Source organism: Diadema antillarum, unplaced genomic scaffold (genome assembly GCF_040938485.1).
Source record: "Diadema antillarum isolate AM-2024a unplaced genomic scaffold, OU_Dant_1.0 scf00000197, whole genome shotgun sequence".
Classification (NCBI taxonomy): domain Eukaryota; kingdom Metazoa; phylum Echinodermata; class Echinoidea; order Diadematoida; family Diadematidae; genus Diadema; species Diadema antillarum.
In genome coordinates, this window is record NW_027271086.1 from 2,220,572 (window position 1) to 2,237,377 (window position 16,806).

Consider the following 16,806-nt stretch of genomic DNA (forward strand, 5'->3'; position numbering starts at 1 on the left):
TGTTTTATAAAGATATGAATAAATTCTGCCATTAAAAAAAAAAAAAAAAAATCTTAGGAACCAGTTTACTCAGACTTTAGCTAGGGAGCAGGTGGAGTGAAACGTATTTGATAATTGTATTCTTTCTTTCTTTTTGGGGGGGATTTGACTCACAGGCAGACAAGATCTTGCCCCCAGAGTGTGAACAGCACCACCACTGCCTGCCGACGCTCATGACCCTCGCCGCATCGTTTGACGTACCCCTGCTGCAGAGAAAGTATGTTCATTCTGTTCATCTGTCGGTCTGTCTCTCTGTCTGTCTGTCTGTGTGTATGTATGTATGTCTGTCTCCATCTTTCCCTCTCTTTCTCTCTTTCTGTTCTTACATGTCGTCACTGGGGCGACAAGACCTTGTCTCTCAAATTTTGGTGAAAATGACATTTTTGGATTAACGGTTAGATAATCATTTAAGTGATGTCCTGTCCAAACCCTAGCTGTTTTACCCAAAAAAAATGAAGTTACCACGGCATGTCAAAGGAAAGGCTATCCCATATGATATAGTGCTTTGGCTATCCAATATGATATAGTGCTTTGGCTGCCATGTTTTTTGCTCTTCTGAACATTCAACATTTTGTAGATACGAGGTCTTGTCGCCCCAGCGACGATATACTTCTAGCACCCCTCTCAGAACCCTAAGAGGATCAACTGTGTTTAGAGCATCCTTTTTTTTTCATATCCTCTAACCATTTCAATTGAAAAGAACTCATTTGTGTAATACAATTGTAGATTGGCAATTTCATTTGGGCATCATTGCTGTCGTGACTGAATTACCAGCATTTGTAGTGATAACGGGATATTGGCAATTTATGGGCAAGCAATCTGCCACACCCCATGGTGAGGAAGGGGGAGGGAGAGAAGAGGTCCAAGCTTTGACACAAAAAGTGTAACATGCTTTCCCACGATGCATGCATGCAACTGTATTGAGGTATTATGACCACACCCATTGGTAGAAGTAGTCTCTGCATGTCCAGTTATGATGTTAATACCCCTCTTAAACTTTTTATTTCCCTCATGCAGTTCTGTCAGTGAGAGAAATTTCAGGGTCATATCATTATTTTAAGAAGCAGAAAGACATAAGTTCCTACAGAATGTACATGTAGTGTATAGCAGCAGTGCCTTTTTGTTCTTTGCTATTCATTGATATATTATGTAGATGCTTTTTAGTAGCAGCCGACAATCTATGTCCTACTTTCCAACTGCTGCCGCCACCATAACTTAGACAACTGCTGCTTCTTCTACCACTACAACTGATAGTTCTAATACTTCTTCTACCACTACTACTACTACTACTACTACTACTACTAGTACTACTAGTACTACTACTAGTACTACTACTCTTAGTACTACTACTACTAGTACTACTACTACTACTACTAGTAGTAGTACTACTAGTACTACTACTACTACTACTAGTACTACTACTACTACTGCTGCTACTACTACTACTAGTACTACTACTAGTGCTACTACTACTGCTACTACTACTACTAGTACTACTACTAGTACTACTACTACTACTACTACTACTACTACTACTAGTACTACTACTACTACTACTACTAGTACTACTACATGTACTACTAAGTACTACTACTATTCACCACTGTCGCTGCTACTTCTATTACCATTACTACTTCAATTGCCTCTACTATTTCAGCTGCCAGCAGCACGACTACATTTCCATCTACTAGGTCTAGCACTGTTGCTGCTGTTGCTGCTACTGCTACAACTAGTACTGCTGCTACCACTACCATTACTTCCACTTCTACTAGTTCGTCTACCACAACAACTACTGCTTCTGCTATTACTACCACAAGTACATGTACTGTTGTTACTACTACTACTACTACTACTACTACTACTACTACTACTGAGTCTACTACTTCCACTACCAGTACTACTATTTCACGACTGCCGCTGCAGCTACTTACTATAGATGTATTTATATGAATTGTAATACCAGAATGTCAGCGTCTCATTCCTTACCGTTTTTCCTAAGTCGTGCGAGCGCGGCCGTCACAAACCTGGAGCGCCACCACGAGCTGAAGAAGCGCGGCTTCATCCCGTGCAGCCTCTACCTGGACCATATCCTCAGCAACACAGACATGTTCGTCACGCATCAACGAGTCGTCGCCGACAAGAGCAGAGACACACCCGTCGTGTCTAGGGTAAGCGAGAGAGAGAGAGAGAGAAAGGGGAAGAAAGAGAGAGAGAGAAGGAGAGATAGAGAAGAAGACATGAAAGAGTACTGTATACGCCATATGTTTAGCCAGTCCAATTTTTCAAGAGTCGGGACTTCCTGACAATTTCACGAGTGGTTGAAATCACAATCGTGGAATACAGTAGTGCCAAAGAAGTGGATGCATGCATGTTGCATTCACGTTGGGATCAAAGTTATTACCCTTGCGTGATGTAAAATTTGTGAATAGCACCCGACTTGCAAAATTTGCAGAAATAAAAAGCCTGTAAAATATGTGGCGTATATAGTATTCTGTGATTCAGTGTGTGAGTATGCTTTTCTGAACAGATTGCCAATTCATAGACTTGCTGTGAGCTTTATCAGCGCTTTAATCATTGCACAGAGGTTATTGGGTTCATTCTTCATCGATCAATTTTGCCAGCTTCCTACATGTTTTTTTTTTCCTTTCTTTTCATTCTGAACTTGTTTCTTTTAAGGTGAAGTTTTAACCTGTGGGATATAAACAAACATTAACCAAGAAGCAACAGGGGGCATATATTGTAAACTTAGTCAGATTATGGTCATTGAGGAACAGACTTACTGAACATCAAAGCCTTTAAATCACACACATTTTTGTCTGTTCAGTTCTAGGATATCTGCTTTATTGTGTTCATTGTTGAAAATGTGACAGTTGTATCACATACAATGTATTTGATGTAGTTTGTAGAAGGATTGTGCGTTTTCTAGGTAGTGTTCCCTTGTCATGATGTAGTTTTAGATTCAAATTTTGAATGTCCACTTTGAGCATACTGTTGGTAATCGAGTTTTCGAGATTGTATGCCCATAACTCAAGTATAGAGATGAATCAAAATATTCTGGGTCACTTCCTTGTGGAATGTTTTGTACGCTGGCTGCGGCAGATTTATTAAAGGGCAAGTCCAAGATAAGGTCCCCTCAGAAGGCAAAATTTCATCTATGCTCAATGTTGACATGTTTGGTATCATTTTGAAGCTTATGAGTTGAAGTTTTGATTTCCATGGAGGAAAAAATGATATTATGTAAATTTATGCAAATTTCAAGGGCTTCATTTGCATAAATGTGAAACACAGCGTTACGTATGGGACATTTATAAAAATTCATATTAATTCAAAGGAAAGCAAATGATATTTGATTAATATGTGGACATAAGAAGTTCATCACATAGTTTAACTTTGTATGAAAATTTAGGGATTATGCAAATGATTATGCAAATTAGCTCGTGTCCTATCATGAGATGTCCCATACGTAACAAAATGAGGTCATTTTTTTAGGTTTTTTCTGAAATTGCTATGGTTATTTTAATGCCCTTTTGGAAAGTTCTAATTTATTGTTTAGAGAAATCAAATACCAGAGAAAAAAGAAAAAAAAAGTAAAAGAAATATTTTTTATTAGGCATTAAAATAATGTTACGTATGGGAAAAATGCGTTACGTATGGGACATCCTCATACATATTGCATGTGAATGCATGTAGCAAGCTGGGAAGGTCTCTCAGTACACAAATGGTCTATCATCCTGAAGAAAGCATCCCAACATTGTAGCTACTTTTTGAGTTATAGACACTTGAAACAATACATGAACTTGACTGAACAATTTTCAGAAAGGGGGAGGGGAAAATGGCAAAATACACAATGAAAAATCAACATTAAAGGGATGGTATAGTTTTTTGTAGAAATGGGGATTCAGTTTTCAACATTTAAAGAGATGATTGGAAACCAATTACTGAATTACTTAAGAGCATAAAATCCTAAGACTAGAGGAATTCAAAGTTTATGTGATGGAGATCCAATTTGAAATGGTTGTGATATATATAGAAAAAAAATAAAAAGTAAAATGATTTTTTTTTTATTGCAAGTGATACACAAATTGTCCTTATTCAGTTTTCAGTAGTAGCCACAACAAAATTCATGGGTATACAATACATACTGAGGTGTGACTCGAATCAATGACCTGACTGCTAGACGGCCATCATATATCTCCTCGATCACTGGGGTTCCACGCAGCAGGTATTGCTTATTTATTAAACTTAATATTTCTTGTGTCAAGTTGTTTTTCATTGAAACTAAATGGCAAACTGCCCTTCATCAATGGAAGTAAACACTTTATTAAACTATTCAATTTTTTCAGTAGTAACTATCCTGATAAAAATAGGGCATACATACTCAGGTTGGTCACAAAAAATATAGAATATGATTGAATGTGATTATGATGGTAAATATCTGGGGAATATTGTTCCCTTGTCAATCTGGATCAGTATTTGAGTAATTTCAACTGATTCCACCTCAATAATTACGCAAAAATTTGTTTATGGGTATTTTGCAAAATTATTTTGCAAAATACCCATAAACATGGTTCCCCACACACTAAACGAATGGGGGACAAAGGGCATGCATACCCAGGTTGGTCATGAAAATATAAAAATATGATTGAATATGATTATGATGGTGAATATTTGGGGAATATTGTTTCCTTGACAATCTGGATCGGTATTTGAGTAGTTTCAACTGATTTTACTTCAATAATTATGCAAAATACCCATAAACATGGTTCTTCACACACTAAATGAATGGGGGACAAACTGTCCCATACGTAACTGTCCCATACGTAACACGTCATGTCTGTCTTTGATTAGAACCTGTCATTAGAGCTTTTTGCCTAATGACATGAAACTTACCTGTGATAATCTTGAGTGTTGTGACTTTCATCACAGTGAGTTACAAGTTGTAGAATGATATACTTTCAGAGAGTTTTGAGGTTGAAAAAAATGTTCAAAAAAACAAAATTTTTCTGGTCCCATACGTAACGGCACATATTTTCTCTTCTAGAATATAATTGTCAAGGTCATTTTTTCCAATTTTTTACATGATTATACTTCTTCTAGATATCAATCACCATGATGAAGTTCAATATGATCAAAGGCCATTAACACTATTTTTCAGGTCATAAAAGTCTCTGAATGTCCCATACGTAACGTGCGCGTTATCTTGGACTTGCCCTAAAGGTAACATGTTCATTTGAATGTTTTTCTTTATTCTGTACCCATTTGTGGAAATACATCTCACAAATTGGTTTAAAACCAAACTAATAGCAATTTTGAAGAATATTCAGCCTTGATGACTGGTTTGTTACTCACTTTTCTGAAGATTTTTCTCCCCTTTCAAACTTGATTTTTACTTTTTCGGAGCAGTGCAATCATATTTGATCTATTTCCAAGCAATTTTTTAAATCTGAATTTGCTCTCGTGCTGAATAACTGCAGCAACAACAGTATGTGTATGATATGCCAAGCCCCCTCCCATTTGTTACATCATAGCTGTGGCTACTTTTGTTGCTGTAGTGGTAGTCGGTGTTTTGTTGCTCGGGTAGCCCTCGTGTATTGAGTCCCCAAGTCGGGTGGTTACTTCACGCTTTGAACACGTACCTGTCATAAAACAAACAAATGGTTCATCAAAGTACCCTATCCGTGTTAACTTACATCAGGTTCCTGTCTCATCACCCCCCCCCCCCCCCACCCCTTGCTCTGTAGTCATTTGCCAGGATTCATTCATGCGTGAATGGGAAACAATCCAATGAAATAATAGTCAATTACAAACAACATCATTACCATTAATCGAAGGCGATGTGAATGGCGCACTTCGTGTGGCAGAACGACTAACATGCACGCCTTTTTTTTTTTCAATATGCATGCGACTCCAAGTTAAAGCACTTACTATCTGTGTTGTCGTTTTGCATACTAACAGATTGATTGTCACTTCTTACTTGTTCTAGATATTACAACAAGTATACCCTTTTAAGATACAATGTACTTTTATTTATTTATTTTTTTCCTGTATGTAGTTTTTCTCAGAATGTACCCCCTGGAGCTCTGTTTATACTGTATGCTTTTTCGGAACGTAGAGTTGAGTTGTGTTGTGTATGAAATGTTTGTGAACGACTTGCGTACATACCTGAATGACTCGTTCTCGACGCGCAAGGAACGTTACTCCCCTATGGGTTTGCGGGAAACCTAACAAGCCTTATTCAAATTGTTTCTCTTCCGAATTCAATGACGCATTTAAGTCAAGAAGCAGGTCTTTCTCTTCGGCTTTGGGCGTGTCTGCGTCTTGGGACAAGATTACCAATCGGTCGACTCAGGTCTGTTGAAACTTTGCGTGACAACTAAACATCTAAAATCATATAGTCGGGGACGTGTGGTCACTAGGAGCACGCCCGAGACCGTACATCAAATGTATTAAAATAACGTAGCCGTAGCACAGGCGTTTTTATTTTTCTCTCTCAATTTGTTTTTCATTACGATTTGCTGTGGACTATCATTTTTTTTTTCTCTTCCTCCAGTTCAAAAATGTCTTTCATAGTCTACACTCATACTTTGAATACAATATATTCTGTAATCTGACTTCCAGTTTTGTTTTTCCTGACTCCCAGTTTTGTTTTTCTTACCTGCCCCGTATGCAATTCAGATAAACTGGGCCCCTGCCAAAGTGATGTGGCCTTATTTTGGTTTCGCCAGAGGATTAAAAAAAGAACCAATAATTATTTATATGTGCACATTGTATGGTATCATTTTCTTGTCACTATAAAAGCAACATGAAATATTCTCATTCGCATCTATCATTTACTATATTCATGGCAATCTCAAAATTCAAAATTGCCCCTCTACCCCGAAAAAACCCCCAAGCAAAACCCAAACAAGCAAAAACAAATGAAATAAGCAAAACAGATTACCTCCCCGAACGTTTCCAAATGCTTTAATTCTTATTTCGTGCTGAAATTCATGTTTTGCTGTCACACTTGCAATTAACCACATTATCTATATTTATCTATTTTTCGATTTATTTTAAATGGCTGCAGCAACTCCGTCGTGTGTGTTTCACTGTACATTCAGTGAAAAATGTCCTTTTCTGAAATGGCTATGCTAGCAACTCTCTCAAGCATGAAAACAAACAAACAAACAAACAAACAAACAAAAAGCAAACAAAACCCATTCAACTTGGAGACTGCATCCAGCGATACAAGAGAAGCTCCTCAGAGAAATATCTCAGAGAACTCAATAAGTCATATATTTTTTCCCCTTCCCCTTCATGTTCAGGTTTTCATATAACTTATCAAGAACTAGTTATTTCTGTGCTAACTTTTACAATATGATTTTTTCTTTTCTTCTGGCTTTTTATTTGTGTGATTTTTGTTTGTTTGTTTGTTTGATGATTTCAAGGGGGCTGGTTTTTATCAAGTGTGGAGGAAAGACAAAAAAATATCAAATCCAATTTACACCCAGTTTTGTGATAATTCTTCTATGTGGTTTCATGATATATTGGGGTTGATGAGTTGTGGTATGATAGTGTGTTGTATTTTTGCTTTGCTTGAGAATTTATGACTGAGCACATCTTATGTTACTATGTTTGCAGTGCATTGCAGATATTTTTCCTCTCTCTGAATACTGTATGCATGCTTGCTCAACATTAGCTCATTGCTTGCTTCTCCTCGCATGAAATTTAGTCCGCTTTCATTATATCCTCAACACTCCTGTATAATCGTTCATTGCTAACGTGCCGGAAAGTGTGCTATTATGCTCACATACGCCAAATTGTATGCATGGGTCTGAGAGAATATGATGCTGTGCTAACTTCAAAAAATGAGCTTTCTCATTGACACACGACTCATATTAACCTATACTTCACATCGCTGCACAAGACTCTTGGGTGGATTTGGCCCACAAATCAAAACATGCTTGCTTTGCTGAAGCTGCGGGGAAATTGAGATTTTCAGGAGGTGGACGTCTTTCGGGAGTTTGAGTGATGAATTTGTCAAAAGACACATTGCAGAGATCTTGCTGTGCATTTGCAGTTCATGGTCATGAGACCCTTTGTTGTAGTACACTTTCATTTAAAGATACTTTTTTTTTTTTACATCAAAGTTGAATGCATTTGGATTAAATGAGTGTGGAATGGTGTCCTGGTACAATGTAGTTTACTGTTTGGCAGGGTAGGTTTGTGTACTAACTGTAGACAGTTCACCAAAAGTACTGTAGGTCATCATAAATTAGCATACATGTACACGTGAAACAGAGAGAGAAAGAAAGAGAACTGATCTGGGCTAGCATATTGAGTGATATTAAATGGATACTTGGGTAAAATTACACAGAAATCAGCAATCAGGGGGGAAAAGAATGCATTTGCCGTAACAAAACCTGATTATTGTTTGCTCAAATCACCTTCAAAAATGTATCCAATCTTCATTGTGTGTGTAATGATGAAGATAGAACACATGTAAAAACATGTGTCAAGCATGCGTGCCATTCATAAGAGTACATTGTAGAATAGATCTTACATGCAAACAAAAAGACAGATTAATTATAGTAGTCCCACACGCCCATATCTGTGTTAGTACCCTGGTCTTTAACTGCTCATTTACATTCTGCTACTGTACAAGAAAACCTGGAACATTGTATTCATTCAATTTTGTAGACTAGACCTGTGCCTGGCTCTCCCATCAATCATTGGAGATTATTGTAATAAATATCATAGAAGTTGAATTGACGTGATAATGGCTGAGGTGATGATGATGATGATGATGATGATGATGATGATGGTGATGATAATGATAGGCAAAGGTCATTGGGCAGAACCGCAATCATGGTAGTATAATATACGGTATTGGATTTCAATATTTCAGCGAGATTGCTGCTCTTGATAACATCAGAGAAATGGGAAGTAGCGATACTCCATTGCCTTCCACAATACACACACAGTTGTACTGTAGCAATGTGAGTGAAGATTTTTACAGACATATACAGTGTGCCCATGATACCAAGCATGATATGACACCAGTGATGGTATGACACCAGTGGGTAGTATGACACCAATGGTGGTATGACATCAATGGTGACATGACACCAATGGTGATATGACACCGGTGATGGTATGACACCAGTGGTGGTATGACATCAATGGTGACATGACACCAATGGTGATATGACACCGGTGATGGTATGACACCAGTGGTGGTATGACACCAATGGTGGTATGACATCAATGGTGACATAACACCAATGGTGACATGACACCAATGGTGTATGATACCATTGGCAGTATGACACCAATTTTAATAGTGGTACATGTACATGATACCAATGATGGCATGATGCCAGTGATGGTACAACATCAATGGTGGTTATGACACCAACGGTGTGTGACACCAATGGTGGTATGATAGCAATGGTGTTATGACACCAGTGGTGGTGGCAGTAATTCAGCATGTATGCAAGACCCTGGGGAGTCTTGGTTATGCTTTTGTTAGGAATAATTATGATGATATACATGTGTATTAATAATTGATTGGATAAAATGATTGATTAAAAATAGATAAGTTTATACTTTCATAAAGACAAACTAGCATTCATCACACATACAACAGTACATATCAATGTACATGCATGCATACATACACAAACATACGTGTACTTACACTTGTATTAAAGTATGTACAATGTACATATGATACATACAATTGTGTACATACAGTATGTTAGCAATTTTTTTTTCTTGCTGTTGGGGAGATTTATCTCTATTTTGAAGTTCTCCCCACCCGATTTCCCTTTGATAGGAGAACGAGGATTCAGCGGTGCAGACCATGATCAAAGAGACGCTGGTTCTGACGACCAAGGACCACAAAGTCTGGAACTGGGAACTGATCGGGGCGGCCATCAAGGTAGGGTAGACCAGGAACCAGGAGTCCGATTGGGACCAATGTGTGTTCCCATTCCCCAGCAGAGAAAACCTAGAACCATAAAATATTTCGTGAAATGTCATGCTGCATCTTTCATTGGGCAATCATGTTTCTGTAGGGGTTGGTTTATTGGGGGGGGGGGGGGGGAGTAGTCTGCTATTAAGCAAAGAAGGACATTTTAATGGAACAGCCCCCTTCGTAGTTGCGTCAAACCACCAGAAATATCTTTATAAAACTTTGTGCATCTTTTTCAACTGTATGAAATAAGATACTGAACAGTAGATACATGTTTTATTTGTGCCAATGAGGCTATGACGACAAAGCTTGTGTTTTAGAATAACATTTCTTGCTGATGTAATTTGTGTCCCACAAGCATTTGTGTCATTTTTGTTGTTAGGAATCTTTTGGGGTCAAAAATTTGTATGACTTACATGTAAGTCCTGATTTTGCTAGTTTGTGAGATCAGCCATATAAGATATGATGTGGTGTACTCAAATGTCTGTTACATCATTGTGCCCTCTCTCTTGAATGAAAGATATTTCCCTTAAACACTTTCGGGATCATACAATAAGTGGCCTCTATAAACACATGTTGTGATGTGATGAACATGAAAGTCTCAAGCATTAATCTCTTTTAATAGACGATGGTAGACCATGATGCAAACCAGAACATTAGATGACCATGGATGTATACCCACTAAGCTAAGGAGAAGCTCCGTGGAATAGTGTTCCCCTAGTGACAAGTTTTTCCAGGTTACACAAACACTGTGATAAGCTTGTGAACATACTTTTCTCTTGATCTATGTCTTCAACATGTTTTGGTGTAAGACCAAGAAATATAAATGTGTACATAAGAATATAATGGGTGATTTCAAGTTTGGTGCTAGTGCTAGCCCCCAAATAACAGCCTTAAATCGACCTCCCGTACCGACGGTCAGATTAACGAGGCGATACCGATCAAAATTATCGATCACCAGCACTAGGTGTTGGAATCACAGCACCGCGAGCTCCGCGGGAATTGCGCGACGAAAAAAGTGATGGCGCATAGTTAAAGTCAAATATAAAAAGATGTAGCCAAAACTGCTTAGTTTTAGACACGTAACGAAGAAGACCGATTAAAATGCCACAAATTTCATCCCTTCTTTAAAACACAATTATCTTTATTTTGCTCCCAGGCTCAGATTTCTATGGCCATGTCTGGAGTGTTTGTGTTCTTTACGTATGCGATCATTGCATTGGCATAGACTTTGCACGTAAAACGTGCATCTCTTATGGAAGCGAATACGGGTCTCGCATGGCAACGCTAACACCAGCACCGAACTTGAAATGAAGAAAATGATAATCCCCAGGGGCTAGTGTTAGTCAATAGGGAAAAAGCACGTAAATCGCTAACACAGACGGCGGAGCTCGGTTCAGCAGACGACATTCAACACCGAGCCCAGCACCAGCAACCGGAAATACGTCATAATTTTTGAGGTCAACTCCCAACACCGACGTGATTTCAAGTTCGGTTTTATCGCCGGTGCTAGTGCTGAGATAGCACTAGCACTAGCACTAGCACCGAACTTGAAATCACCCAATGAATAGTGTTTGCTCTTTGATTGAATCCCAAAGCAGCATGTTTGTACTATGCAAACTAGTGATGGTTTATTTGTTTTCTTCATTTCCAACCAACCCTCTCTTCCCACACTCATCCCTCTGCAGAAGGGCGGGGCCAACCTGAAGAAGTTTGAGGATGCCAACATCAACAGGTGTGTTGGACATTATGTGACTCTATCAGTGTCTTACCAATCAGTATCCGTTTTCTCATCTTCCTATTCTTCTCTCTCACCACCCTGTTTACTGGCATTTCTGTCGACATTGAGGTGTGTTCTTCCTTGTGCAGATTTTTGTTTCTAGTTTTTTTTTCTTCACAACGGCGATAGTAATCTGACCTATGCACATTCATTCTAATCTTGTTTTGAATCTATTCTGCCAGCATATCTAGTCCTGTCGTCTCCATCTGTTGCCCAGGAAGCTGGCAGCTCGTCATTGTAAACACTCTCAAGGATGCAATCGTTTTTTATTGCTTCTTATGCTTCTGGTGCCATTTGGCCGTCGGATAAGATAGTCTGAGTCAAAATCAGATGGAATTACCTCCAAGATTTGCAATGGTGGTGCGTCATCTCAAAGTTTAGATTCTCTTGGATTCTACATTCATTATCAGAAGTCTTTCAGTTGCTTTTAAGGGTCTGAGTAATTTCCTACATGAACATTACAAACCCACAATTCTAATGCCATATGTTCACCATGAGTCATATAGGGCTATTTTCTACTTTGGCACATCCCACTTTACTCTCCTTATGAAGAAACCAAGTCTCTCTGCCAGAAGAATTATACTCTGGGATTGGTTTCAAGTTGCCGACACCTCCCTCTTGTGGAATTACCGCAAATTTGTTTCGTTTTCGCCGTTGCTGAGTGGAAATAATGATGGTTATAGATATGCTGCCAAATGCACATCAAACTGAAACTGTAGAAAGATACTGCCAACTGGAGGAGCTTTCCCATGATTTATTGAAGCACTGCTCCCATTTGGTTGAGTTATTGGACAAATTTGTTAGTGTGAACACTCCATATTCAGTTATTCATGACTTACCCTCTCTAAACCATGGGCTGTGCTACCAAAGAAACATTCTGACAGTAATAATCTGACAGTAATAATAATCAGGCAGGAATTAGGAATTATGGATCCGAACTTATCACATTTACTTATATAGAGTGCTATTGTAGCCAAAACATTGCATTGATTATGGCAGAATATAATGACACTTGTTTTCCGATAGATTTTATGTTTTCTTCATCTTTGCTCCTGTTTCTGTTGTGGTTGCCTTGATCATTATTTTATGTGATTTCATTTATTTCAACATCCAAATAATATACAGTGTAAGTTTATTACAAAGTAGCAATCATCATTTGCAGAAGCAAGTGAAAAAAGAAGAATAAGATACATGTAATACAATGAAGTAAATATGAAAATGTACATGAAGTGACCAAATAGTATACATCCTCCAAACTCATTTATACAAATATTTTGGTCTTTGTATTTGCAAATTAAAGTAGCACTGATATCATGTTGACATGAGAATATCATCTTATACATATTTTCTAAACATTTGCACCCCCCAGATTTTTCCGTCGCCTGGTGGAGTTCTACAAGCCGATGAGCAAGCAGTACTCTGTGATCAGTCTTGGCCGTGAAGTGGGGCGGACCAGCGAACTCCAGACCTACACCATCATCGGCTGCCAACTACTCAACTTCCTTCTCAACTGCGACGAGGTATGACACAATTTGATTTCGGTATCAGACGGGACACAGAATTTGCCCTGTCGATTTTCATGTCAAATGGTTACCATGTCGACAGTTGAAGCGTGCTATCATGGTTGGGTATGTTTCCTATAGGGGTTAGAGACAATTAATCCAAGAGATAATGAGTGAGACTAGTCTAGCTCATCAATCTTGAGCTATCCTTTGGATTTCTTCTGTGCATAATGCCAAAATATCAGAGAGAAATGTCTGAGTATTTGCAAATTTTAATTTGGCGGTGGTCACGTCAACAATGCTTTGGTGTTGTACAGTTGCCATGTTGATGGTGAGTAGGATGGTGGTGATGATAATGGTGGTACATGTAGTAAGATTGTAATGCTAGTAAGAGTAGTATTTAGTGGTGGTGATGGTGACGGTGGTGAGCATTATGGAAGTGGTGGTGATTGTGATGGTGATAGTGGGGTTGGTAGCGAGGATTAATATGTCACCCTGCACCACAAAACCGACAAAGAGTCGCCAGACATGGAATTTTTAGTGTTAAAGGGCATATTCTGAAAGTGCAGACTTAAAGCTTTAAAATGATGTATAGCTCAGTTCAAGTGGACTCTCCTATTACCTATCTCATTATTGGAAAGAAAGCACACACTCTGGGAAAGTGTGTACTGAGAAAAGAGTCTCTGATGTTTAGGGTCTATTAAAGCCCTTTATTTCTAAAGCCGTGCTCTGTTCAGTGAATGGGACAAAAAACAGGATGTAAAACTCGGTAGGAACAACAATGAAGGGATTATCAGATTAGGCTGAAATTGAGCATGCCTTATTAACACATTCTATCACTGACCAATACCAAGCTTCAAAGCAGTAGCATTTTCCTTTCAAAAGGTATTAGAGTTGAAAGCGAAGAGTGTGTATTAAAAGGTTTATATTAAAATGAAAAGGGGCCTCTAAGACACACCTAATCACATTATTTTGCAAAAAAAAAAAAATGTTCTAGAAAAACTGCTAAAGACACAATTTTCTGATCGTTTTATGATCCCAAATTTTAGAATAAGAATTGCTCTTTCAGAAAATATATAAAAACTTAAGATTGACTAGTTTGACCCGTTTCACCTACATGTATTTTGAGTCCTTGCATAAAATCAGAGTGTGCGATATGATAGTGGTAATTATGGTTAGTATGAGGGTGGTGATGGCGGTGATGTTGGTGGTGGTAAAGGTGATGGTGATGACGAAGGTGATAATGGTACGTACATGTAAATATGATATTAGTGATGATGGCCAAATAACAACGATTACAGATGAAAGTGAAACTGTTATATGTAGTAGTGGTAATGATGATGATGATGGTAAAGATATTGAGGTTGATGAAATTTGTTGAGTCACCTCCACTCATGATGGCAAAGGTTAAGATGTAATGTTGACAAATGTTACTGCATTATGCTAATGGCGGTTGGCAATGAAATAGTATCACATTTGATGGAGACTGAAGTGGCAGTTACACTTTCAGTGTTAAGAGATAGCATGAATGATAGAAATTGCGGTGGTGGTGGTGGTGTTCTTAATGATTATGGTAGTGATGATAGTGACAGAGATGATGATGATGATGAAGACGACAACGGTGATGATGGTGTTGATGACAATTGTGATGATGATAATTGTGATGTTGATAATGATGACACTGATGATGGTGATGATGATGGTGATGATGGTGATGCTGGTGATGCTGGTAATGATGATGAGATTGTGATGATGATGATGATGATGATGAAGAGGAGGATGAGGATGATAATTAAAATGATGGCAACAATGACAACCCACATACTGACGGTAAACCTCTCTGAACCTCATCAGGCTGATGCGGAGAAGCTGCTGATGGAGCTGGCGGTGGACATCGGTGACTGTCTGCTGGAGATCAGCATGGCGCCGCGCAACGAGCTCCCGCCCCAGGCCGTTTTCAGTCCCGCCAGCATCCAGACAACACTAAGCCAGGACTATTTCCTCCTGGTGGGCAAACTCTCCCAGACACACGAGGGGGAGAAGATTCTGGAGAAGGCCGGGGTCTTCCAGTAGTAAGTCCCCCCTCTCCCCCTTACCTAGATTCAGGGTTGCCAGAGGTGTGGTCAGCTTTTTGAGTCGTGACTAGTGATGAGGAGTCACTATGCTTTTTCATACCACTGTGTTACAGTGCATAGCACATGGGTTGTCATAAATCTCTGTATACAGTACTGTATGATGCTTCTGACTATCTGTTTTTGTTTCGATAGATTTTGCAGCAAACCACAATTTGTTATGTTAGTCAAACTTTGCGACCGCATTAATCCTTTATAATGTATTCTGAGTGCCATTTACCACAGAAAGGCCCATAGCCTTGTACGCACTGTCAATGGTCCCTGGTACGGAAAGGGTTAAAAGTAATAACACGTCACCCTCCCTCTCTTGCCCTGTATTTTCCAGCCTCCTGGATGTATGTTCCATGCCACACCATGAGACCCTACAGAAGCTGGTCCTAACCTGTCTGGACTACAAACGGGATGGCTTGGCCAGGACGGTGCTCAGCAAGATGCTGGCCGGAGCAGCAGAGGTGGGTGCCATCGTCGTCATAGAGATATCGAGATGTTGTGTTGCAGGCCCCTCACAGAGGAGAGCAATCACAAAATATGCCCAACATATAGGGCTATGAATAGGACTGAGGAAAGAAGTCCTTCAGAGAGTGTAGTGTAGTGTTCAGAGAGTGACCAGTAGTGCTATTTGGAGGACTCCAGTGTAGTGGCAGTAGATAGTAATGAAACAAAAAATGAGCATCAGACAGAACATTGTATGAAGAAACTACTTAGGAGATTGATTTATTTGTCATCTTTGTCTACGTGCCGTACAGTTCAATTTTGCATGGCGGGGGAATTCTTGGTATCACCAATACCTAGGTGCCGTGCGCAAAGCAGCATTTCAGATGCATTATCGGATAGCTCAGGGGACAAACTTGCCCCAGTTTTGGCTGCATATGCACTCAGGTCATGTTCTGTCTTTATCCAGGGGGATTTTCTGTTGAAGATTTCTTCGCTTTCCATCATGTGACCAACACATTGAAGCCTTGCAATAGTGAACCATGACTCTAGGTTACCGCAAGTCAGTAAAATTTAGAAGTTTTCAGCTCCTTCAAAGCTGAATAATAGCCGAGAAAAATAAGGAGTGACAATGGAAACGCAGGCAAATAACTCCATTTAATCGTATGGGAACTGCGACACACACAAGACAACCGAAAGCGACAATGGCACCGAGGAATCCCACGTGCATACCTGTGACAGGGCTCTTGAGCGTGCGTAGAAGGTTTCTGCGCATTGGCGGTACAGAGAATTGCAATAAGCTGTATATTGCTATTCAAGTACATTTGATGGGATAACAGTATCATGCAAAACCAAAATTTCCATCTTGTTTTCTGAATACAAAATTGTCAAGGAATGCAGGAGTTGGTGTCATGACAGAAGAAATGCCCATGTAGCATTACCAGTGTTTTTTATTTTTAACTAGTC

The 16,806-nt window shown here is 39.1% G+C and overlaps 1 protein-coding gene across 1 annotated transcript in view; it reads left to right on the plus strand.

Moving 5' to 3' along the window:
- The window catches only part of LOC139723716 (rapamycin-insensitive companion of mTOR-like), a 127,103-nt gene that overhangs the window by 95,364 nt on the left and 14,933 nt on the right, over window positions 1-16,806 (plus strand). The window contains exons 14-21 of the mRNA XM_071634938.1: window positions 156-256; window positions 2,039-2,207; window positions 6,314-6,388; window positions 9,857-9,961; window positions 11,683-11,729; window positions 13,144-13,294; window positions 15,131-15,348; window positions 15,734-15,860. Coding sequence (XP_071491039.1) covers window positions 156-256; window positions 2,039-2,207; window positions 6,314-6,388; window positions 9,857-9,961; window positions 11,683-11,729; window positions 13,144-13,294; window positions 15,131-15,348; window positions 15,734-15,860 — 993 coding nt within the window. The remainder of the gene's footprint in view (window positions 1-155; window positions 257-2,038; window positions 2,208-6,313; window positions 6,389-9,856; window positions 9,962-11,682; window positions 11,730-13,143; window positions 13,295-15,130; window positions 15,349-15,733; window positions 15,861-16,806) is intronic.